The sequence below is a fragment of the Danio rerio genome, chromosome 11, assembly GCF_049306965.1.
Source record: "Danio rerio strain Tuebingen ecotype United States chromosome 11, GRCz12tu, whole genome shotgun sequence".
NCBI classification, from domain to species: domain Eukaryota; kingdom Metazoa; phylum Chordata; class Actinopteri; order Cypriniformes; family Danionidae; genus Danio; species Danio rerio.
In genome coordinates, this window is record NC_133186.1 from 1,630,218 (window position 1) to 1,655,476 (window position 25,259).

At 37.0% G+C, this 25,259-nt stretch overlaps 1 protein-coding gene across 5 annotated transcripts; it reads left to right on the forward strand.

Annotated features, from left to right (window-relative positions):
• Positions 1–282: 282 nt before the first annotated feature.
• Positions 283–24,566, forward strand: mybl2b (v-myb avian myeloblastosis viral oncogene homolog-like 2b). 5 transcript variants are annotated; one of them, XR_012386764.1, is made up of 16 exons: positions 283–524; positions 1,104–1,200; positions 2,882–2,953; positions 3,075–3,167; positions 5,199–5,419; positions 5,856–5,988; positions 7,791–7,847; positions 9,851–10,036; positions 11,629–11,901; positions 15,778–15,920; positions 15,999–16,098; positions 17,964–18,074; positions 19,998–20,114; positions 20,200–20,349; positions 22,255–23,216; positions 23,683–24,566. XR_012386764.1 is itself a non-coding variant. In NM_001003867.2 (16 exon segments), coding segments are annotated over 15 exon segments (1,902 nt in total). In that variant the 5' UTR covers positions 374–504; the 3' UTR covers positions 22,384–23,200; positions 23,672–24,564.
• The last annotated feature ends 693 nt before the right edge of the window (positions 24,567–25,259 follow it).

The following is a 25,259-nucleotide window of genomic DNA, read 5'->3' on the forward strand; positions in this document are numbered from 1 at the left end:
CTGAGGTTGAGTACATTTTCATTTTGGGGTGAACTAGCCTAACGTTACATCCTCAAGGCTAACTTCTATATTAGCCTCACATTAGGCTCACAATACTCGTTATATTGTTAACTTTGGGGCTAACATATAATTTAGTCTTAAGGATGTAGGCTACTAAAGGGATAAATCTATAATACATAAAAATACATTTACGTGTGTATACTTTGACCAAATGCGCGTCCGTGTGTGTTTCGCGCGCGCACGCATTTGTGCGTGACGTTCAGCCTGTGTTGGCTTTACGTCACTCGCGGGAATGGACGAGAAAAAGAAGCGCGAGATAGGAACTTGGGCGCGCAGCAGTGGATGTTTAGCTGCGAGCTCCTGTGCGCTTTTCAATGAAACTCTTTACTTAATTTGATCGACTGTCTAATTAGCATCACACATGAGTTTATGCGTGTGTTCTAGACTCAGAGTGTCCTCATAAAGGTCTGTATTATTGGCGTATTTTGATCAAACATCAGGGAAATGTCTTGGTGGGCGCGCGGGTAAGTACACTAAGTTTATTATTCGTACATGTTTATTGTTCATCTGTAATGGAGATTCACTTTAGGGCTAAAAATGAGACTTAGAAATGTATTCTGCCTGTGCATGTGGTGATTGTTGACAATAAGTTTGTGAATGATCCATTGAACCCCGCCTAATAGCACAAAGAGAGCTGATAAACGCGGAACTACTATAATATTAGCATAATAAAGATTTGCACAAAGTCAGATTTACAATGTTAGTCAGCATCACACACTGTTATAAGTTGTACATTTAGCTTTAAGACCGAGAAAAGTGCTTTATACTTTGATGACAAGCGTTGTTAATGTTAGCTGAGCTGCTAATAGCTCGAGATATTAGCTCTGAATGTGTATTGTATTTTAATGTAATTATTGAGCACATTTAGGGGGGTTAAAGTATTATTTTCTGAACTTTTCTGCAGTAAAAGTGTTGTTTTTTTCCCTTTGGTGTTAATAGACATTGCTTAGCAAACACAAGGCCCTGATAAATGGTGTCAGACAGTGTTTGCTGATCTGCGGTCAGTGTTGTTTAACGTGTATGTGTATGTGTGTGTGTTACAGTGAGGATGAGGAGGAGGCCTTATGCCAGGACACAGACTCTGATGTAGCTGACCAGAGAGATTGTGGGAAGGTGAAAGTCAAGTGGACACAAGAGGAGGTAAACACAATTCTCTAATTGCAGAATCTAAACAATATTGGGGTGAAGTTATTTTTGAGGTTTCATATTCACACATTCGTATAGAGGTAAAGTTGGTTTAATATTCGGATTTTCTGACGTTCTCCTTAATAATATCATTTCAGAAAAGTGTTCTTTGCAAATTATAAATAGGAAAATCATATTAGCAGCCAATGCTTATCATAGTTTACAGTCAGTTAAATAGTGCTAATGTTGTTTTGAACTCATACTTGCATGCTAATTCTGATAGAATATTTAAAAAAAAGCGTAGTAAACAATATAGAGACAGTTAAATTAACGAATGTGCGATTTATAAAACCAACTTTACCTCAATTACTTTCCTTTAGTGATAGCTTGTGACATGCTTCCGATAAGTTCCCATGGTACTTTGAATATTCAGCCTGAAATCAGATGTAAATGTGACTTCAAAATAACATTAGCACTATTTATTTGACTTTTAATAATGTTGTACTTTGATAGTCACTCGCTGCTTATAAGATTTGTATCATTTAGAATTAGCAAAGAACACTTTTCTGAAATTATATTAATAAGGAGAAAGTCAGAATTTGTGAATATAAAGCCAACTTTACCTCAGCAGCAAATGACTATCAAAGTACAACATTGTTTACAGTCAAATAAATAGTGCTAATGTTGTTTTAAACTCATGTTTACATCTGATTTCAGACTGAATATCCAAAGTACCATGATAAACCACATAGGGAGCATGTCATAAGTTGTCACTGAAAAAATGAGCAACTATATATAAAGCCAACTTTACCTCACTTAAAACAGTCACTTAATAGTATCTTTAATGTTTTTCACATCAATAAATAGTGTGTTTTTGTTGTTGTTTTTTTCTTAAATTGTGACTTATTGTTACAGTCTTAAAGATGGTCAGTCAAGGGGAAGGAGAGTAACATTAATTTTGGGTGAAACATGAGCAAACACAATATTTACAAGTGAGGGACAAAATGCCAAGACTAACTAAATGCAATAAAGTGAGTTTATTTACAAATATAGTGATAATAATAAATGCAAAATTATGGATATTTAAACAATAATAAATATTTACAAAAATATATTCACAATTGCAGTCAACAAATGTTTGAACCGATAGATGAGAGAATTGGAGAGATGAGACGTGGGTGGCGTCCAAACAGTAGAAATAAATAAAACAAAACAATACTTTCTACTGGCCCAACCAACTATCCCCCCCAAAAAATATATCAGTTATTGAAAAGAAAATCCTTTACGCAGAGTATACACATCATGTCACATCATGTTCATGTCTGGATAGACACTCGTACACTTCGGCCAATGTAGTTCATCAATTCCTCTATAGCACATGTGTTTGGACTGTAGGGGAAACCGGAGCACCTGGAGGAAACCCACACTAACATGGGGAGAACATGCAAACTCCACACAGAACCGCCTACTGACCCAGCCGGGACTCATACTTTTATTAATTAGACTAAATGATTGTATGAGACTCTTTTCAGTGTTGATGTTTTTTGTACAATGAATGTTTATGAAGAAACTGATATGATTGCTTGTTATATATTGTATTTTTAGTTTAGGTTTTGTCATGAATGCTGCTGATATGGCATTAAAACATAAATAAATATTGCATATCTCTAATTTCATGTTCATTGGCATATCCCAGGATGATAAGCTGCGTAAACTGGTGCTGAATGTTGGATCAAATGACTGGAAATACATCGCTGGATTTTTACCTGTAAGTGTGTTTATCATGCATTCAGAAAACGCACATCAGATGTTATTTATGCTTTGATCTATTGAACATTTGAGTGTCTGATTAAAGTTGAAATGCTGTAAGAGTGTGTTTGTTGTTGAAGAATCGATCGGAGCATCAGTGTCAGCATCGCTGGTTCAAAGTTTTAGATCCTGATCTTGTTAAAGGACCCTGGACTAAGGAGGAGGACGAGAAGGTAAAATGTAGAGACTGCAGTGGAGTTAATGGATTATATCACTACAGTCTAGGTTAAGTCATTATTTTTGTAGTATATATTTTATTCTGTTCTATTATATAAATTAAAGTTTGTGGCCTGATATATGAATATAGGACACTTATGATGTACACGTTTTAGATAAACAATTATTTACCTATTGCTAATTAAGTAATAAATTATTACTAATTTATTTTCTGATTATTTTACATTTTTACGGACTCCCCCACTTCATCATCATCATCATCATCATAGTAATAATAATAATAGTAATACATTTTTTTTATAATGCACTTTTCAAAAACCCAAAGCGCTACAACTGAGAAATCAAACATGCATTGAACTACAAAGATTCAACATAGAAAAAGTATACAATATATATACAGTTGAAGTCAGAATTATTAGCCCCCCTTTGAATTTTTGTTGCTTTTTTAAATATTTCTTTTATTATATTTAAAAGAGCAAGGAAATTTTCACAGTATGTCTGATAATATTTTTTCTTCTGGAGAAAGTCTTGTTTGTTTTATTTCGGCTAAAATTAAAGCAGTTATTAATTTTTTTAAACACCATTTTAAGGGCAAAAGTATTAGCCCCTTTAAGCTAACTTTTTTTCTATAATCTACAGAACAAACCATCGTTATTCAATAACTTGCCTAATAACCCTAACATGCCTAGTTAACCTAACTAACCCAGTTAAGCCTTTAAAAGTCACTTTAAGCTGTATAGAAGAGTCTTGAAGAATATCTAGTCTAATATTATTTACTGTCATCATGGCAAAGATAAAACAAATCAGTTATTAGAGATGAGTTATTAAAACTATTATGTTTAGAAATGTGTTGAAGAAATCTGCTCTCCGTTAAACAGAAATAGGGGGAAAAATAAACGGGTTCTAATAATTCAGGGGGGGCTGATAATTCTGACGTCAACTGTACATATTAAAGTGATCAATAATTTAAAAATGCAGTCTTAAAAAGATGAGTTTTTCATCATTATTATTATTATATATTCTTATCCAGTTTTTTGCAGTCCTACTTTATTATTTTCAAGTTTGACCAATTTATTTTTCACGTTTATTTTAATGGTTAAATACTTTAATACTTTAGATATTTAAAGTATAATATTTACTTTTTTAAAGAGATATTTAAAGTGTATGTATGACCTGAAAGTGAACAAATTGGTTAAACTTGAAGTAATAAAAATCTGCATAAGAATATAATAATAATAATAATCAGCAAAGTGCTAGGGTTTGTAAATATTAAAGCCCAATATAATTGCTGTTTAAATAATTTTTAATTAGTTTTTTTTTTTTAATGAGTATTAACTATTAAAATTTCTGGGCAAAAACATTTTGCCCAAATTTCGCCCCACAAAGGACAGTTCACCCAAAAATGAAAATTTACTCATTATTTACTCTCCCTCAAGTGGTTCCAAAAAAAGAGGGAGTGAAATAGAAATGTGTTTTTATGTAATTTATTATATACATATAATAAACAAACTGCAGTCATAAATAAACACAATGGAGCAAATATTAATTGGAAATAAACTGCTTTATGGTTTTCTTGGAGGAGTCTGACAGTATTCGGGTACCGAAATTAAATAATCAAATGTAAAATAACATTGCGTCATTCAAATATTCCAACATAATTGATCATTAATAAACTATGCACTATTAAAATGCTCATGTAGTCGCAGGCCTTAAAAACACGTACAGATAATAAACTTTCACTCGGTTACGCTTCAGTTCTGCAGCCTCCACACATTTCGTGTGTTTGGTTTGATTTCTGGTCAACTATAATATCAACTCAACACCAAGATGTGACTTTTGTTAATGCACAGATTGCCATCTCAATGCTGAAACAATATATTGTGCAGCCATAAAATGTAATAGAAAATATATATAAAACTTTGGGGGAAAGAAAAAATTGAGCCTGAATTGAGGAATCCTCTCAGTAATTCAATAAGCAGCGATCCCGACCGTCTGAGTATCTGTGTACATGTTGTTTGTGTGTGCAGGTGATCGAGCTGGTGAAGAAGTATGGCAACAAGCAGTGGGCGATGGTGGCCAAACACCTGAAGGGGCGTCTGGGGAAGCAGTGCAGAGAACGCTGGCACAACCACCTCAATCCTGACGTCAAGAAGTCTTCCTGGACCCCGGATGAAGATCTGATCATCTACAAGGCCCACCGCGTGCTGGGAAACCGCTGGGCGGAGATCGCAAAACTGCTGCCTGGAAGGTGAAACACACTGCAGACTTCAGCCAAATGCCAAATTATCTGTATAGTTGAATGTGGGTTAGTTGTCTTCTTTTCTGTCCTTAGCCAAACACATGGTCTTGCATTATTAGAGCTGTGTAAGGTTTATCTAAATCAGTTTTACACAGATATAAAAAATGCATTCAAACTAAATAGATTGTTGCTTTTTATGTGATGCTGTAATAAATTTGAACATGCATTGTTTTTTTGTTTTTGTTATTTACCACGTATACGTAAACATTACATCAAATATTAGGTCAGCAAGTTTTACTTCAGAGTTCTAGAAAAGTAATTATAATAAAAATGTGTGTGAACCCTGATATAATCATAATATTGTACATCCCTAATCTGAAAATGGATATCTGTACCTCTAGTAAGTATTTTTTTATATTGTGTGTTGTTTTTCTGTTTTCTGCAGAACGGACAATGCTGTGAAAAACCACTGGAACTCCACCATCAAGCGTAAAGTAGAGACGGGGTTTTACTCTGGTGTGGACACTACACTGCACGTGCTCCAGCAGACGGACCCTGAAGAGCTGCTTTCTGAAGAGGTCAGACAACACTTTATCCCCGATAGGCCTGTCATAAGTCATTTTGTTGTGTGATATATCTGAAATTAATTTGATAAGTGATATTATTAAAGACTAATTTATTCCTGTTAATATAATAACTGATTATACAACAGCATATGAATAGGCAGATTCTAAACCATCAGGATAATTTGTTAGTAGGAATTGTTTATAATAGAGTTTCTTGCTGACCCTTTTAGTGGAGATGAGATGAGATGTTCATTTTCATGTTTGGGTCACCAAACTTGTTCCTGGAGGGCCGGTGTCCTGCAGATTTTAGCTCCAACCTTAAAGGGCCATGAAACCCCCTCGTTTCAGCAGGGTGTTTTACACCTCTACTTTGGAAAAAGCCAGAAAAGTGGGCGTGTCCAGCTCTGTTTAGGGGGGAGTGTCGGAGGAACTAAAGTGGGATGGTGTGGGAGTGTCTATTTGGGCACGCGCGAGTTTCAGAGTCAAAATACACACAGGAGAAAGTGATGGTGTTTAACCTACATGGACATCTGTAGTCAAATTACTTGCCAAATGATTATATGGTGGACTTTAACTGCAGTTTGCCTCTTTCATTCAGGGAATTCATTCATGTCCCTCGCGACAAACGAGATATTTGATTCGAGGAGCTGCTCTAAGCGTGTATTTTTCATGCAATGTTTGATACCGCACGGCGAATGAGAGGAAAAAACCTCCACATTTCCCGGAAACTTAGATGCACAAGGCAGGTAGCGTCAGAAAGCCGCGTGTGTTATTCCGGTCACTAAATGTGGTGAAAATCCTACACGAGGTTAAAGTTTGGTTGTGGTGCTAACATGTTTACACTCGGTGCAATAGTTAACTTAGTTCAATACGAACAAACTGAATAAACAAAGAGCGCTGGTCACTCACTTACCAAATCTGTAGAGACAGGACAATCACCAACAACTAGAGCCGCGTCTTTATTAAGAGGAGACTACAAGCGAATCCGGATCTCAGCGTTTGCAGATGAGAACAGCTCTCAGGTAAACAATAATCCTCCTTAGACACGTAAGTTATTGTTGTCGAGCGTCGCGTACACTGTTAACCCACACGTGACTCCAGCTGAGCTCTCACAGAGAGAAAATGAAAACAAAACTTCACTGCAGCAAACTATAAAAGCAACACTTCACGCTTGTTTTGCCAAGACAACGTGGCGTCTCTGTCGTCTAAACACTGTGACAGTAATGAATATTAATGAAGTTGCACAATAGAGCGCGCTGATTGGTTTGAACCAAGCTTTACTCATGCATTAATGCAGCAGGCTGTAAGACGTAATAAGACACACTCTGGCACAGACGTCCAGTCTGCACGCTGGAATACACGCTATTATGTCATGACCGTGACGCAGCTTCAAAAATTCGTATTAAACCGGAAGTACGAATTTGCTTGAAATAACGCAAAAACAACCAATTTACATTTTTTAGTGAAATATAGGTGTCTTAATAGTGTTTTCAGCAGTGTAGGACACATATACGACTGTATACAGCTCAACACGTGTTTTGGTGTTTCCTGAGCCTTTAATCAAACACACCTGAACAAGCTAATCAAGGTCTTACTAGGTATACTTGGAACACCCAGGCAAGTGTGTTGAGGCTAGTTGGCTCTAAACCCTGCAGGGCACCGGACCTCCAGGAATGAGATTGGTGACCCCTGATCTAGGTCGTGTCCATGTATTGTACAATAAGTCGATATATTGATAATTGTGACAGGCCTAATGACTAACGTTATTACCCAATGGGAAGGCTTGGGTTTCACTGCTGGTTTGTGTTTTGCAGGTGGAGATTTCCTGTGATGGAGCCAGTGAAGAACTGCCTGTCGAATGCTCAAAGCGGGTATGAGGAGGATCTTTTCTGCTTTTTGGAGCACAAAATCAGTCTTAAGTATTGTGTTCAAACTTTATTGTCCGTTCTGCTCGGCACAGAAAGGAAATTAGTATTTAACACTGATAACGTAAATACAACCATACAACAATCACAGAATAGCAACACTCAGCAAGACAACTATATTAGCCCCATACATATTACCCCACCCCATCTTGCACGGGTGTATTTGTGGGAATAGCCAGAAATGCATTGTATGAGTCAAAATTATTAATTATTTTTCTTTTATGGCACAACTTATTTGATCATTAAGTGTTCCATGAAGACCTTTAGTAAAATGTCTTAGTGTAAATATATCAAAACTTAATTTTGTTTATTGGTATGCATTGCTATAAAGCTTAATTTAGACTTTTTTCATGGTGATATTCAGAGTATTTAGATTTTTTTTAAGTGAAGTTTATTCATAAACTAATTTCGAGAGGATCATGTGATTATGATTGACACGGCTGGCCCCGAATCAAGCTAATGTACGAACCACCAATCAGACGATTCCTAACCCAGTATAAATAACCAAGCATCTTACCTTTAGTTATCTTCGTCTTGAAGAATCCCCCCTTCCACCCCTTCTCTTTTCTACGGCCTCACAGCAAAAAATGTCTCTTGACATTTCGGGTATCCACCCAACCGGACAGCATTTTCGTGTGGAGTTCATGTTCTCCCCGTGCTCGCGTGGGTTTTCCCCGGGTCCTCCGGTTTCCTCCCACACTCCCAAAAACAAGAGACTTAAGTAAATTGACTTAAGGGGGGGTTCTCGAGATCTACCTGAGCTCAAACTCCCCTCTTGCCCTGCAAGGGGAGGGAGCTCCGGGCTCGAGGATCTTTTGAGCTCGGGGCTCTATCCTAGGACAGCATGCCAAACTAGCTTATTACCAATCATCAGCTAAGTGTGAACTCTTGAACTGTTTGTAGATTTTCAAATAGTTGTATCTCTGTAAAATATTGTCCTACCAAACCATAAATAAGTGGAAAGCAGATTTATTCAGCTTTCAGATTGTAATTTATTTTTTGTTAGGTTTATTAAGTACAGTGAGTACGGAAAGTATTCAGAGCTCTGACATTCTTCACTTTGTTATATTGCAGCCATTTGGTAAAATCATTTAAGCTCATCGTTTTCCTCATTAATGTACACACAGCACCCCGTATTAACAAGGGAAACACTGAATTGTTGACAGTTTTGTAAAAAGAAAAGCTGAAATATCACATGGTCCTGAGTATTAAGGATATAGCAGAAGCCCCCTTTTGATCTAATAAGCCGTGAGTCTCTTTGGGAAAGATGGAAGTTTCTCACTGCTGGATTTGGTAGTCTTCTGCCATTCGTCCTTGCAGATCCTACCTAGTTCAGTCAGGTTGGATGGTAAACGTTGGTGGTAGTTTTTTTAGGTTTCTCCAGAGATGCTCAATTGGGTTTAAGTCAGGGTTCTGGCTGGGCCATTTAAGAATGTGTTTTTCTGTCAGTATGGGGTGCTGTGTGTACAATAATCAGGGAAGAAGTGAAATAAAAGGGAAATAAGAAACATTTAAGGGGGTCTGAATACTTTCTGTACCCACTTTATGTTACTTGTCAAATAAAAGTCGTTGAATATTGATTAGGGAAAATTAAATGGCATCATTGAAGGTGATCATATTGTGTTTTTTTTTTATAATATATATTTTTTTTATCTTGTATCTCTTAAAATGTTGGAAAGTTAAATGGATCCAATCCTTGTTTAGTAAAACTACAGTAATCAACAGACAAGAATGGGTGGTGTTCAATAATTTTAGGCTATTTTTCTTCAACTTTTTAATCTAATTCAAATGTCGACTCCTATACTTTAGTGCTGTATGTAATTGACAGATATTGGCATCAGAACTGGAGGGACATTTATTTTCTTTTATTAAATCTGTATTGGTATCAGCCCAAATATTTTACTTTTGGTTCATCCTAAATCGATTTATATACCCTCATTTGTTGACAGGAACCTGAAGAGAAAGCCACTGCTCCTCCACAAAAAGCGTCATCTCCCAAAACCCCCAAAGCTTCAACGAGCCCCAAAAGTGAAGGCGGAGACTCCAACGTGTCCACGTGGGTGATGGACAGCTCTGGGTTTCTGTCTCCGTCAGCGGCTCCCACACTGAAGGAGGTGATGGAGCTGATGGACGGGGTGAGTCAAGCCTGATTTAGATCAGAAAATCACTATTAGAATTACAGCCGGTTGCAAAATGTGCATGTAATGTAGTCACAATAAGTAATATCAAATGATTGTGATGGGTGATGTTATGAAGCCACGTATTCGTATTTCTCAGTGACCGAAGTCGTCATAGTTGGTAAACTCAGAGCACAGTTAATGGGAGAGTACAACAAATCATTATTTTACAATTCTATTTGCTGAATTACTGAAATAAAAACTCCACGATGGTGTTATCAAGACGTTCAGAAAGAGGAAAACAATAGTGTGAGACTGATAACGGCAGCCAGAAGAGAGAATCATGTTGAATGTTGTTACTGTCCTGCCGCTATAGATTCTGCATTACCCCTACTGCTCATGCGAGGGATGCGTGTCACGATTTCGATTTTTAATTGAAATTTATGCTCAATTTCGATTATCGAATCAAAAAATAGAATCGTCGATGCTGCCACGCCCCCATGTCACATCAGATTGGCTTGCCAAGCGGGAAAAAAACAGGCTTGTTGAAGAGCTTGTTGAACTGCAGATACAGGAGACCCGTCGACAGAGCTTAAACCCTCTCCTCTTTCAATGAAGTCGCCGGTGTTTAAGCATTTTGGATTTCCAGTGAGTTATGTTGACAACGTTCGTGTTGTCAACAAAAAAAACACAGTTTTGCAAGCTCTGCTATGTACGTATTACGTACGGTTCGTCCGATAGACAACACCGGCATCGCGATCCTCCGCCCGCCCCCGTTGCAAATCCGCTGGCGAAAAGTTCACACTCAGGCCCTGTTTACACTGGCTTTGTTTTTAAATGGCATTTTAGAACAACAACGATTTGACATCCACAGTGGCGTGTAGCATTTCTGAGCAGCCCTCCTTCCTCTCTACCTCTGAAAATGCACATCACGTGACCACACAGACGCACACGCAGCCATGCGCTCGAGACTGCAGGTCCAGGCAGTCAGAGGACTGCTTCAATCTTTCACTCACTTGTACTCAGTCATTTTAGCGAACACCTCAGATACTGTTGGCTGGTTCCTGTTGGTTGTGCGTCTTTTTTACCGACGCCATTATAACGACACAGATCACTGCCTATTCACGAGTCCCGCAGAAAAAGTGATTGACAGGTGGTAATTATGTGTGTATCTTGCCTTTATTCATTTACTGTATGATTTGTTTATGGGTAAAACAAAGACCATGCAGGTCAGGTAGTTTAAACGGTAGGCTACCAATAATTAATTGGTCATTAATTAATTATTCATAATCGAAAATCGAATCGAATCGTGACTTTAGAATCGAAAATGTAATCGAATCGAATATTTGGAGGATCGTGACACCCTTAATGAGCTGTAATTCGTTTTTTGCAATTGAATACAAAGATGATACTATACATATAAATGTTCCCGTTTAAAAAAAAAAAAGTAAAAACTTTCAAGGATTTAGGATGCCGATGAGCGTCTTGTGAAAAGGGTCTAATGCAAGTGCACACACTGCAAAATCGATGCGTAAATGATATATTGTGCAGCCCTACTTCATGGGACTATTAAGTGTGTGTTGGACTGATCAGAGTGTGTGTGTGCGCAGGATCTGGAGGGCTGGTGTACCATGTCGGACTTCGACCTGCCGGAGGAGAGCCAGAGCTCGGAGCTGCTGCAGTTTCGTCTGGAGGGCAGTGCACTGCAGGAGCTCAGCAAGGGCAGTAAAGGAGAGCTGATCCCCATCTCGCCCGGCGGAGCCACTCCTCCATCCATCCTGAGTCGCCGCAGCCGTCGACGCATCGCCCTCTCGCCAGACCCCAATGACTCTATGACCCCAAAGAGCACGCCGGTCAAGATCCTGCCCTTTTCCCCCTCACAGGTGGGAAAACGCAACACAACACTAGCCATGTTTCCATCCAAAGATGCAAATTAAATGTATGCGCAAAACTGGAGTATGGCATAAAAGATTTAAGAATAAAGCAGCGTTTCCATCCAACGAGTCTAAGATAACAAAATCATCACTTCCTCATAAACTGCCGCCAAATATCAAAAGAAAAACAGAAGTTACAGTGTTGGGCTTTTTTTTCAGGGTTCCCACTGGTCCTTAATAAGTCTTAAAATGTCTTAAATTAAAATCCGGGAAATTAAGGTCTTAAATTGTCTTAAATTTTACCGTAAAGTGGCTGTAGATATTAAACTTTCAGCCGGTGTGCTTAATGACAATAGGGAAGCACAGTGGTCCACGGTAAAACATCTAATAGTTGATTAATTCAGCACTTGTAAAACTACAAAGTATAGACGCTTGCGTTGGTCTGCACCTGCGTGCTGTTATTATGCAGTTGTTGATGTGTCAATGCAAAGATGGGAAATTGTACATTTAACAACGTGGCAAAGAGGCAATGTGTAAATTCTGCAAAAAGACTTTTTCGTTAGGGACCATGGGGCTCAAAGTCGTCGAGTTGCACATGAAAGGAGGAAAGCAGCAGCGGGACGTTGCAGCAGCTAGTCATAGCAGGTCCAGGTTAATCCCTGCATTGTTTGCAGCTCGACCTAACAAAGTTACTAGTTACTAATGTTAGGCCTATAGCCAATGTTATGAATAAGTAATGTTAACCCATATAAACGACTCATTCATGAAAAAAGACAAAAGAGCTGTGTGCCTGTGCACATTTGGATAATGTCGGACTCCAAACAGGTTTGGGCTTTTAAAAGCTGTCAATCAAAATGTACCTGTGGGGTTCGGGCTCTATCGGGCCTAACTTTTATATCATGATTACAGCTCTAGTTCAGACGCCCCTTCACAGTCAGCTATAACAGTTTTATTTCACCACCAGACACCCAAAAGGCTGGTACTGCGGGTTATCCATACTGTGACGAGGCACAATTTATTTAAATCTAACGAGAACATTAAAATGAGTAGCTTATTCCAAAGAGATTATACAATTTTTGGGTCTTATATTATATTTGTTGAGGTCTTTAAAAATGTCTTAAAAAGCATTAAATTGTACTTTTAAAATAGTGCAAGAACCCTGTTTTTGTATATAATAATTTACTTCCGTCTTAGAACACGTAGACGAAACCCACTGAGCGCAGTAATGTTATCTTGCTTTTGGAGGCAGGATATCATCTTCAGATATCATCTCTATCATCACTGCTTTTTCGTATTTAACATTTAAAACCTTTCAGAGCTCATCATCCACCTAAACATACATGCCACTTTCCGCCATTTTTATCATCACATGATCTGTTGAAACAAAATCACATGAATTTTTTTTGTGTGCTGGAATTTATTCGTTTCCATTGTAGTTAATGCAGATTTTTTTATATCAGATAAAGTTTATCCTTCTCGGTTGTGTGCAGAATCTTTTTATGCAATGTATGCACATCTTGGCTTTTTCATTCAGTTTTTTTTTTGCGATTAATCCAAAGAGTGCATTAAAAATAGGTGGATGGACACACAGTGGCGCCCCCTGAGAAACTTTTCTTAGGGGTGGCCAAGTAAGACCACACCAAATCTTGGGATGGCTCACAAAAAAAAAAAATAATGAGTTGTGTATGTACTGTGAATGAGTAATGTTATATTTTTGTTTCTGGTAAATTAAATAATGAAGTTTTAATTAATTCCATTAAATACTCTTGTAACATTGTAATTTATTCCTTGAAATAATTCAGCAAGTACACGAGCAAACCAAATAATTATCAATATTTAGTTTAAAGACACCTTTCAGGCAAGTTATTTTTTACATGCTTTTATTGCACAACATACAGTATATGCCATGTCTAAAATTAATGGATATTAATGAAATAATTAATAAAACAAACCAGCAAAATAATGGAGCTGCTAAATAAACTAAATATTTATTTAATTAACTAAATAAACAATTTTTTTATTTAATTTCTGGTTTTCAATCGGATAAAACAAATGCATTTCAATAATAATCATTTCTTAATAAAAAGTGTGCAATATCAGTGAATCAGCTACGCTGATCAATCCACAATATTTAGTGGCTGCATTTTATTTATTTATTGAAATATTGTGAATTTGCGTACATATATTTTAATTAATAATATCAACAACTAAATCATATTGGGTGGTCAAATATTAATGTTGCATCACTGCTTAATATGGCTGTCAGATCATTGAAACTGTAATCTTTTATTTATTTTTTTGACACTATGTAATTTTGAAGAAGGTAATGATTCGCACTCAATTGCTTCGTACTGTTTTTATTTGTACTTTTTCTTATATTTTATGGATGATAACAGACGTTTCGGCACAAAGCCTTCCTCAGTGTGTGACACAATTCTCTAACTCCACCCTTTTATTCCATAGTCAATCACAATGTGCAATTAGTTAAACCGTCACTCTCATTTCATTATCCATTAATCACACAATAACTTATAATCTTCACAGCAATGACAATAAACAATCTTCCCATTTCCGACCTAACTCTACAGAGAGAAAGTGTATAAACTATTATCATTAATCAGGTGTACATCAATACAATAAAATTCTAACAGTTGACATTAAAAGTTTTCTACATTTGACAAATACCCAAAGATTAAAAATCACATCCTGTATAATTGGTTATATGGGTAAAGGTGAAGGTAAGACTTGTGATTTTTAATCTTTGGGTAATTGTCAAATGTAGAAAACTTTTAATGTCAACTGTTAGAATTTTATTGTATTGATGTACACCTGATTATAGAGAATTGTGTCACACACTGAGGAAGGCTTTGTGCCGAAACCTCTGTTTGTCTGTTATCACCCGTAAAATGTAAGAAAAAGTACAAATAAAAACAGTACGAAGCAATTGAGTGCGAATCATTACCTTCTTTTGAATAATAGTAACGATAAGATTAACGCACCAAACCAAAGACGTAACTGAAAAAAAAGCAAGCGCCCAGGACAAACTTCAGTAACTCTGCACTATGTAATTTTGGCCACAAGAGGGCGTGTATTTTAATGACAGCCTGACTGAGCGTGGAATCATGGGAGTTGTGGTCTTTTCTACTTGTTATCTCTTAAAGTTAAAATAGCTTATTTCACAGGATCTGAGTGTTCTTTTAAACATTTGAGATAATGTTAGTACATAAGCAGAGTGGCCACAGATCCCTAAAGTCTTGCATTTCATAGTGTAAAAATAAGGCCTTAATTAGTTTTTATGTCTTAAATGCATGTTTCAAAGATCTTTAAAATATATCTCTATTTGATCACTTTTTTTTTAACAGTCAGGCTTCATTGCATAAATATTATAAGGGGTAAAAGATCTTTAAGTCCTCTAAATGCTCAATGTTCATTTATAGTCATATCACCATCTACTGGCTGCAGCAAGTGTGGCACATATAAATGGCTGCATGGTTCTCCTGTATTTACCTGCTAAAATGCTACCACAATATGCAAATTAAAGCTGCAAGTGACAATAAAATGACTCTTGCGTCTTTAATTTGTACATTTTTTTTTTACCTTATCTTTGTGTTTTGTTTTCTTTTTCTCTTTAACTTCTTGTAAAGAATTGAAAGAATCTAACTTTTAAAGGTGCAATATATGATAGTTCTTGTATTATTATAAATGTATTACAGATATGATTCTCTGATTTGATAGTTAAGCGTTTAATTCATTGACTGTCTTGTAATGTCTGTCATTTTGCATACCTAATTGCTATAGCAAAAACTTTCCTGTCAGACTTTAGGAAACATTTGACTGCTTCTGTTATTATTCAAAACCTTTAATATTATATTTGTGTTCTCAAAGTTCCTCAACATGTGGACGAAGCAGGACACGCTGGACCTGGAGAACCCGTCCCTCACCTCCACTCCCGTGTGCAGTCAGAAAGCCGTGGTCACCACACCGCTGCACCGAGACAAAACCCCGCTCACACAGAAGGAAAACTCCCTGTACGTCTCTGCGTTCACACACACAGCGATTCAGCTCTGATGTGACTGCTGAACTTGTGTATGTTTCCTCCTTTGTAGGTTTATAACACCAAATCACAAGTCTGATCTGGACACGATGCCTCGTACGCCCACTCCGTTTAAAAACGCCATGGAAAAATACGGCCCTTTGCGGCCACTGGTGAGAACATTTACTGAAAACTCTGTTCAGCCTGCATTAATGCATTCAGTATAAGCTGCATGATTAATCAGTAAAGATCTGGATTGCAACACCCACGCAACATACATTATAAATGCTTCGAATCGCTGCATTCAAATCTGTTCGAAAAACGCAACAATCAGGAGATTCAGTCTTTAGTGTTTTGAGATCGTTATGAAGTTACAGACATGCAAATAACACGGCTATACTGAAACAACAGGTTATAGTTTAGATAAAACCACTTATGTTTATGCTAAAGATTAAAATCACCGTCATTTTCATTAAACTTGACGCTTAAATTAATATTGAAGGCAGCAGTTACATTAGCCCCTTTCACACATACAGACCTTTCCGGAAAATTACCGGCAATTTTCCGTAAGGTGTGTATGTGTGAACAGGCCCTTTTTGAAAATACCGGTAAATTCCTTCTGGCTATTTTCCGGAAAGAGAAGTTGTAACATTACCGGTAATTTGCCGGAATGCTGCGCTGTAGGAAGATTGCCGGAAAGATGTCCACGTCTAGAACGTGCTGACATGAGACGTCTACTTTAGCCAATCAGAACAGTCAGACGCATTCACGTCTGCACAGTTTATGAGAATAAAAGCCTTTGAATATTTTTCCAGACACATTTAGCTGCTAGATCTTAGTCGGATAACGTTTATATGTTCATCTTAATGCCAACTGTGTAAATAATCAGCGATAAGATGTTTATGATAATCCATTGTTTGTTTACCTTCAAGCTTTGCGCATGCCCGTGAGCGCCCATAGCGCCAGCACACATGCATATCATGAACATCTCGACATGCGAAAGTGTTCCTCCAGATGTTTTCATTGGAGTTGTACTCAATACTGATCCATCCAAAGAGTTTGTAATGTAGTCAAATGTTTACAAACACAAGCTGTGTGAACGCTCTTTTTCCGGAAAAATTCCGTAAAGTCCTCGCCTGAGTGAACAGCGCTTTTTTGAATTTACCGGTAAAGTCGTTCCGGAAATTTTCTGGATATTTACTGGTATCTCTGTGTGAAAGGAGCTACTGTTTAACCAATAGTTGGCAACAACCAGCCGTCAAAAATGCGCCACTGAATAATTCTTCAGAAATGATCATCTAGCAATGAAACATGACGTTTAATGAGTGAATAACTCAATCATTTATTGAGGATGAGGCTTAAAAATAAATATGGATTGTACAAATTAAATTAGATTTCTACATTTAGGGTTATCAGCAGCAGTAGGAGTAACGGTGAATTTGTCTACTGAATATTTTACAATTTATTTTTATTCAGCTGATTATTTCTTCATGTTATTTTTATTTAAATGACAGGTGTTAAGTTCTGCTTGTTAAAACCAAAAGTGTCTTGCAGTGCTGATTTTACAGTATTATTTACATTTATTATAGTATATTATTTAAATTACATTTTTTGTCTCCCCCCTCTTCTGAAAAATGGTCCGAGCCGTGACTAATATACCATAATGTGATCCGAACATAGAGATTTGTGATCCGTTACACCTCGAATGTTAACTCGAACTCATTGAAATATGCCTGCAGTGCTACAGAATCCTGTGTATTTGTTTCTTTTGCTAGTCCAGATATAGTTGATGTATTATGGCTACAAATGAGACCAACATAGTGATATCTTACATTTCATTCATGATCACCTTAAAAAGTCTTCAGTTTGACCGTATGAAACCTGCAGAAAGTCTTACTATAAACCTCTGTGGTGTTAAAACAAAATAGTTTAGTCCTTTTTGCGTCGTAAAAAGATGCTTAAATCCTGGATGTTTTTCTCCCACCATTGTGTTTCACAAAATATTGTTTCTGTCTTTGCTTTGGGCTATTTTCTTCAGCCTCCAACCCCAAATCTGGAGGAGGATCTTAAAGAAGTGCTGCGCAGTGAAGCAGGAATCGAGCTGATCGTAGAAGATGAAGCTCCCGCTGAGAAGAAACGCAAACAAGTGGTGAGAGATCTGACAGGGAAAGAGAATAGCTCCATTTCCAGTCATAGTGGATCATTAATACGTCTATTACTGATGGAGGTTAAGACCAGAAATTCTGATAACTTCTTTTATTTTTAAAAGTTATTCATTTGTCTTTACCTAATAAAAAGTGCATCTTTTAACTCCAGTCTTGTGAAGAAACAAATTAGGACACTATAAAAGCCTGAGGGTTAAGGTGTCCAAATTTTTCCTTGCATTTTTGTAGAATTACCAGGGTTTCTGCAGAGTCTTAAAATGTCTTAAATCTCAAAATCTAAATTTTAGGCCTTAAAAAGTCTTAAAATTACTCAAATATTGTGTTGTAGGTCCTAAATCTTTTTTAAACGGGTCTTAATTTTCCTTTGTTCATGCATTGTTACCAAATCTGGTCAAAACCCATACAGTAATCAACAATCATCTCAATAAAACTTTAAACTTTTAAACTTATTCTAGTTTTTAAAACATTTGTTCATTTTTATTTTATTTTAAAGGAAGTTTATGTTGTAAAAAGTGTATGGATACGACTAGAGCTTGCTTGTTTTTACACAATGTTTTAAATATTTTGCTAAAAAAATGTATTTTAAAACGTTATTATTAATGTATTATTGTATTATTAAATTTATTAAATTATAATATTTTTGATCTGGCAAATAACAATCTTTTCCATCTGGGCCATGTAGAAAATTATTGAACCTTTAGCCATTTATGGGCTAAAATTTCATTCATAATGGTCCTAAACTGTCTTAAAGTCTTAAATTTAACTCTGTGTAACCTGCTGAAACCCAGAATTACATTAACAGAAGATCTTAAAGTCTGATTAAACAATCTGATTAACTGAAGATCTTTAGTTTTAATTGTTTAGTTATATTACCTTAACCTGTCTGTATTTTTACAATTGAGATTAAATAAATAAAATAAACCTTAAAATACTTTTCCCAAAAAAATTTTAATTAATGCACCCATTTAATATTAAAATCATTTAAAAGTGTTTTTTTTTTTTTAATAAAAAAAAAAAACATATTAGCATATGCAAAATATGAGTTTACATATGTACTGAGAGAATGAGGAAAATGGGTCTAAATGATATGCAATGTGGTGCAGATTCTGGTATTTTACATGCACTAAAGGTTCTCATATTGCTTGTAAATCAACAATATCTTTATAACTTTGTAGCCGACTAATAAAAATGAACAAATGTATCTTCCCAAGCCTCTAAACATCTCTAATCATTTGAGGAAGATGATCAAAGCGCTGAGGAACAGAGAAGGTAAAGGTTCTGGAAAGAAAACAACTTATCATGTGATACTCATGATATTGCTGAACTTTCAAAGTTGTCTAAAGTGTTTCTTAAGTATTATATATTAATAATTCAGTAAGCCTCTGTTGCTTTAGTCTTTATATACTATTATTTTTCGGGGTTTATACCTTTATTCGATAGAACAGTAGAGAGTATTAACAGGAAAGCATAGGGAGCAAAGAAAGGGGAAGGATCTGCATAGGACCACGAGGATGAATTGAACTCGCGTCGCCGTGAGCACCGGAGTGCATGTGTCGACGCACTAACCACTACACCACTGGCGCCGACATCTTGAATTATTTTCATCAAAATCAAACCAATTATTGAGATTACTTTATAAAAATCAGTAAAGATCTGACAGCAAAGAGACATTTAAACCCTGATCTGCATGCATCAGATTGTGTGTCCGGTTTAACCTTTGATTACATTCATATCAAGTGCAGCCTTAAGTGATTAAATGTTGATGTATTCAATGATTATCCTATTTCATTTTGTAGCTGGATTTGCAGTGAAAGCAATCTGAGCTGCTGATATGGAGTAAACCTAATAAATTCTCGTTTTGTTGCTGGTTTGCTGTTATATTGAATGATCTGTGTCTTCTTCAACAGTATCGGCCTCCTATGAAGAAAGTGCGTAAGTCTTTGGCTCTGGATGTCATCGACTGCAGTGAAAGTGTTGCTGCACGAAAGCAGCAGATTAAAGCCACAGTCAAACCCAGTCAGAAGGTACAGAAAACCACACTGGTGTTGCGTTTATCCTGGCCCTCTCTTCAGATGTAAAGTGTTATTGAAAGAGTTTCTGTATTCACAGCCTCAGACGGTGCAGCCGGAGCCTCCGGTGTCCTCATGTGCTGTGAAGGAGGAGAATGTTCTGGATCAAGGCTTTATTCTGGGTCCTAATGAAAGTGGACCTGCCTCTAAACCAGTGCTGGCAACACCCAAAACTATCTCTCCACTGCCTGTAAGTAGCTGTAGATCACACTCTGCTCATGTTACGCATACAGGACATCATTTCAGGCATGTGCTGATCTCAAACATGCACACCGGCTCTGATCAAGGAGGTGTACTTTGTTTGGAAAAGGGTAGTTACACGGCTCCACCTCGTGTACTGGGTTATTTCTGTTTGAAAACGTTGTCCAATGTCAGATATTTCTGAGTATTTTAGATGATATGAGGTACTCCTAAAAGACTAAACATGGCTCATTTAATTGTTTTGTTTTCTGCTGGTTTATAACATCAGAAACTGAAACCAGTTGTTGTTTTTTTTCTAACTGGATTATTTATATTACTTTGGTTGTTGTCAGCAAATACAGAATAAGCTCAACATATTCTAATCAATTAATTAAGAAATTAGGCAATTAATTTAACTTGTAATGCCTACTTTTGTATTTTTTGTAAAACTTTTCCATTTTTATGTGTATTTTTCTGTATATATTATAGAAAAATAGGGTGGAATTTGAAAATGCACATGGGAAATTTGTCATTAAATAAAACCAATGTGTTAATTGAGCTCATGTTAATAAACTTTAATTGGAAAAACATTTTACTAAGTAAAATCTGAAAAATGAATGTGCTTATTAGGTTTTCAGATGCGTTTTCTTCAGTCCAATTGTAAGTAAAAAAAATAATGCATTTAAGTTAAAGGTGCCTTTCTTGGCACTTCAGGTCTTCATACATCATGTCAATAAATATAAATAATAAAAAGCACTGTAGAAAGAGACTTGAAAAGGCAGCTATGAGGAAAATCATTTTTTGTAAGCCTTTTAGACAGAACTGTGTGCAGGTATAGTGTTTCCACAGTCAAACTGGAGTGATGTAAAGACAATAAGTCTTACTCTTTTAACTTCCTAATGTTATAATAGCATCCAAATCCTGCAAGTTTGAAGCCGACTGCAACATGACATAGCACTGCGGTTTCCCCCACCCATGAATTGATTGACAGCTGCATGTGAACATGTCTCCATAGTAACGCGTACAATCATATCCATATAAGAGGATGTGCGCAAAACAACTGGGATTAAAAGATCTGTTCTGCTCTTTTATGACAATTTGCATCTCGAGAATGAGTTTTACAAGTTTAAAATGCTTTTAAAGTCGTGCATATTTGTAATAAAGTAAAGACTGTGTTTCGCTGTAGTTCATCGTCATAGCCGCATGTCTGTACATTTATAAAAGAAGACGTTTCAGTCCCGGTTTGTGGACTTAAATCAGGTTTATTTTGTACATCAACAGTGGATATTAATGTGTATCCTGTCACATTTAATGTGCAAAGCTGTGCGTGCGTGTACGTTTGTGTGTGTGACTCATCATTGCAGAAATAATAAACTCCACAACAAATGCCTCCAATAACCATTAGAAAAGTTCTTACTGTAGTAAGGCAGATCTGCTTCATTTGTGTCTGTCACTGTGCTGTTTATCTACATGAGACGCAGCAGGTGAAGGCTACATCCATCAGAGCAATACAGAGAGATCTCTGGCTCTGACACATGTGGGAACAGTGGGCGGGGAGAACCAGCTCATTTGCATTAAAGGCACGGGCAACAAAAACATCTAAAGTGTCCTAACAGCTCAAATTTCCCAGATTCAGAAAGCTATAATAAATAAACTGATGGGTGTTTTAAGCTAAAACTTTACAGACACATTCTAGAGACACGAAAGACTTTAATTAAATCTTGAAAAGGGGGTAAAGTAGGTGCCTTTGCCAAAAACTGCTAATGTTTTGTTATAAATTAATTAAATGTGCTGTTTTGTCTGCAGCAGAAAATAGTTGAGAATATTTTCATTAACTTAAAGAAAAGCAACTTAAAAAAAAAAATTATAGAACAAAAAAAAGTCTTAATTATCTAATAATTTTCTCTTCTGACAGATGTCTGCGGCGTGGGAAACTGTTGTCTGCGGACGGACGAAAGATCAGCTCTTCATGACGGAGAAAGCCAGACGATACCTTCGCTCTTTAAAATCTCACACCCCAAACCGAGCCCTCATCCTGTCCTGAGCCACGTTTTATTTACAAAACATAATGCGTGTATGGAGGAGGAAAACCAATTGTAAATGTTGTGTAGAATATGAACCCAATTACTGTTCCAGAATAGACACTTTACTGCTGATGATGCTCTCGTCCTGTTTCCTGTGGCGCATCAGCGCATTCAAACACCCTGTATAGAGAAGTGCTGAGATTTTCTCTTATTTATCTACTGTCTACAAGCTCCTGACATGCCAGCAAACATGTATTCTGCTCAAGAGTTCGTAATCAGGTTTCTGTTTTTATAATTGAACTCGGATTGTGTAAGACTCAGCATGGGATGTAAACAGGAAAAGGCTGACTGTTTTCCTGGGCTTTGTAAACCTGGTCATGCTCTTCTGCAAATATTAGAGTTTGTAAAACAGCCTGTTGGGCCTCACATGGGATGTTTTGAGGACTTAAAAGGACAGTTCACCCCAAAGAAATGAAAATGTGGTCATCATCGACTTGTTTCAAACTTGTTTAAGCATCTTTGTTCTGTTAAACACTAAATATTATATATTTTTTAAATGTTGGAAACCTGTAACCATTGACTTCCATTGTATTTGTATTATTCCTTCTCTGAAAGTCAATGGTTACCGGTTTTCAGCATGCATTAAACACATATTAGTGTTTAAGAGAATAAAGACACTCATAAATATGAATCTGGTAAATGATTTGTATTTTTAGAGATGACGTTTCTCTTTAATTGATAATGTACAGAAGCTGTTACTTTAATTTCTTTAAGTAGAAATGCTATAAAAGATGGATAGATGTCTGTTGTCTTAATGGCAACACTGGAAATGAGCACATTACCTTATAGCAGGGCTGTCCAAACTCGGCCTGGAGGGCCGGTGTCCTGCTGAGTATAGCTCCAACTTGCTTTAACACACCTGTTAGGAAGTTTCTTGTACAGGGATGTCAAACTCCATTCCTGGAGCGCTGCAGCCCTGCACAGTTTTGGTTCCAACCCTAATTAAACACACCTAATCAAACTAATTGAGTCCTTCAGAGTTGTTTGAAACCTACAGGTAAGTGTGTTGGAGCACGGTTGGAACTAAACTGAACTGCGCCCCTCCAGGAACTGAGTTTGACATCCCTCTTCTAGTATATCAAGTAAGACGGGTGTCCAAAGTTGGTCCTGTAGGGCCAGTGTCCTGCTGACTTTAGCTTCAACTTGCTTCAACACACCTGCCTGGAAGTTTCTAGTATACCTAGTAAGAGCTTGATGAGCTGCTTCAGGTGTGTTTGACTATGGTTGGAGCTAAACTCTCCAGGACACCAGCCCTCCAGGACTAAGTTTGGACACCCTTGCCTTATAGCCCTGCTGAAAAAATCAGCTTAAACTAACCTAGGCTGGCTTTAGTTGTTCGACCAGCCTGATTTTAGAGGGGTTCCAGCTATTTCCAGCCTGCTTTTAGCGCGTCAGGCTGGGAGATGACCAGCTTAAACCAGCTTGACCAGCCTAGACACGCTGGAAGCCCAGACAAAATCAGCTACGTCCAGCTTAAAGCAGGCTGATCAAGCTGGGTTTAGCTGGTGATTTTACAGCCTGACCAGCTAAGACCAGGGTGAAAATGACCATACCCCCTCTAAAACCAGGCTGGACTAGTTTAAGCTGTTTGTTTCAGCACGTGTAAGTCACAGAGACGTCTACTTGTTGTGTGTGTTTACATCTGGAAGACGTCTCATGTAGACGTTAAGTAGATGTGTAGAGAATGTCTTTAAGATGTTGATGATTCATAATGTTTGTTAAATAGACCTTTTAATGACCTTTACCAGATATTTGTACACATCAGATGATGAACAGACCAAACAATCTTTAAAATATGACTTGCAGTTGAATATGTGCTATCTGGCTCAAACTAATGTCCAAATATCAGGAAAGAAAATAGCTGATGAACTTCGTAAACAGAAATGGGAACAGTTGTATGTAGTTTTCATAATATAACTGTTCAGAGATCAGTCAGGATCAGTGCTCAACATGTTTTCACCATGCTTGCGTACATTTCCATGCTAACAGATTTGCTCCTGTTGTATTATCATTGTTCAGCTTGGGAATACTTCATTAAGATTCATGTTTTGTTCTTTGTGCTTTGTCTGTTTGCTTATTCTGACATTTCTACTGTCCACCAGTGGAGAATCAATGCTGTAAAATAAACCCTGCTTATCATTCACACGTCTCCTCACTAGAGCCAGCTCATGAGTCAGATGTTAAAGGGGTTAGTTCATCCAAAAATTGTAAGACATTTGTGCTGCCCATTATATTACAAACCACAGGAGAGGGACAATTCTCCAGCAGGATAGCACTCCTCATACTTCAGCCTCCACATTAAAGCTCCTGAAAGCAGAGAAGGTCAAGCTGCTCCATTATTGGCCAGACCAGTCACCAGATATGAACATTATTAAGCATGTCTGGGGTAAAATGAAGGAGATGTTGAAGATGAACACAAAGAGTCTTGATGAGCTCTGGGAGTCCTGCAGGAAGGCTTTCTTTGCCATTCCAGATGACTTTATTAATCAGTCATGTCAGAGATGTATGGATGCAGTCCTCCAAGCTCATGATGGAGTCAGACACAATATTCATTCTGTCTCCACTGCAGCAGGACTTTATATTCTATACTGGACATTATTTCTGTTCAGTGATGAGACTTTAGTCTGAGCAAAGTCAGACCTTACTGTCCTAATCAAATCATTAATAATCAAGGCATGATCAGATTTTATTGTGCTCAATTAAGCAAATCTAGAGGCCTTTGCCTTTCATATAAGCCACTTCTGATACCAAATGATCAACTAGAAGTCAAGTTATTATGTGTTGTTCCTAAAACTTAGATAGGCGACAACACCTTTGTCAGGGAGGCTAGTTTTTA

Bases quoted from the DNA above. Each gene is read 5' to 3' on its own strand.
- mybl2b (XM_068224145.2), top strand. From the start codon at position 505: ATGTCTTGGTGGGCGCGCGG. The intron at 10,037-11,628 runs GTGAGTCAAGCC...GTGTGTGCGCAG, and splicing joins TGATGGAGCTGATGGACGGG to GATCTGGAGGGCTGGTGTAC. The intron at 11,902-15,777 runs GTGGGAAAACGC...GTGTTCTCAAAG, and splicing joins TGCCCTTTTCCCCCTCACAG to TTCCTCAACATGTGGACGAA.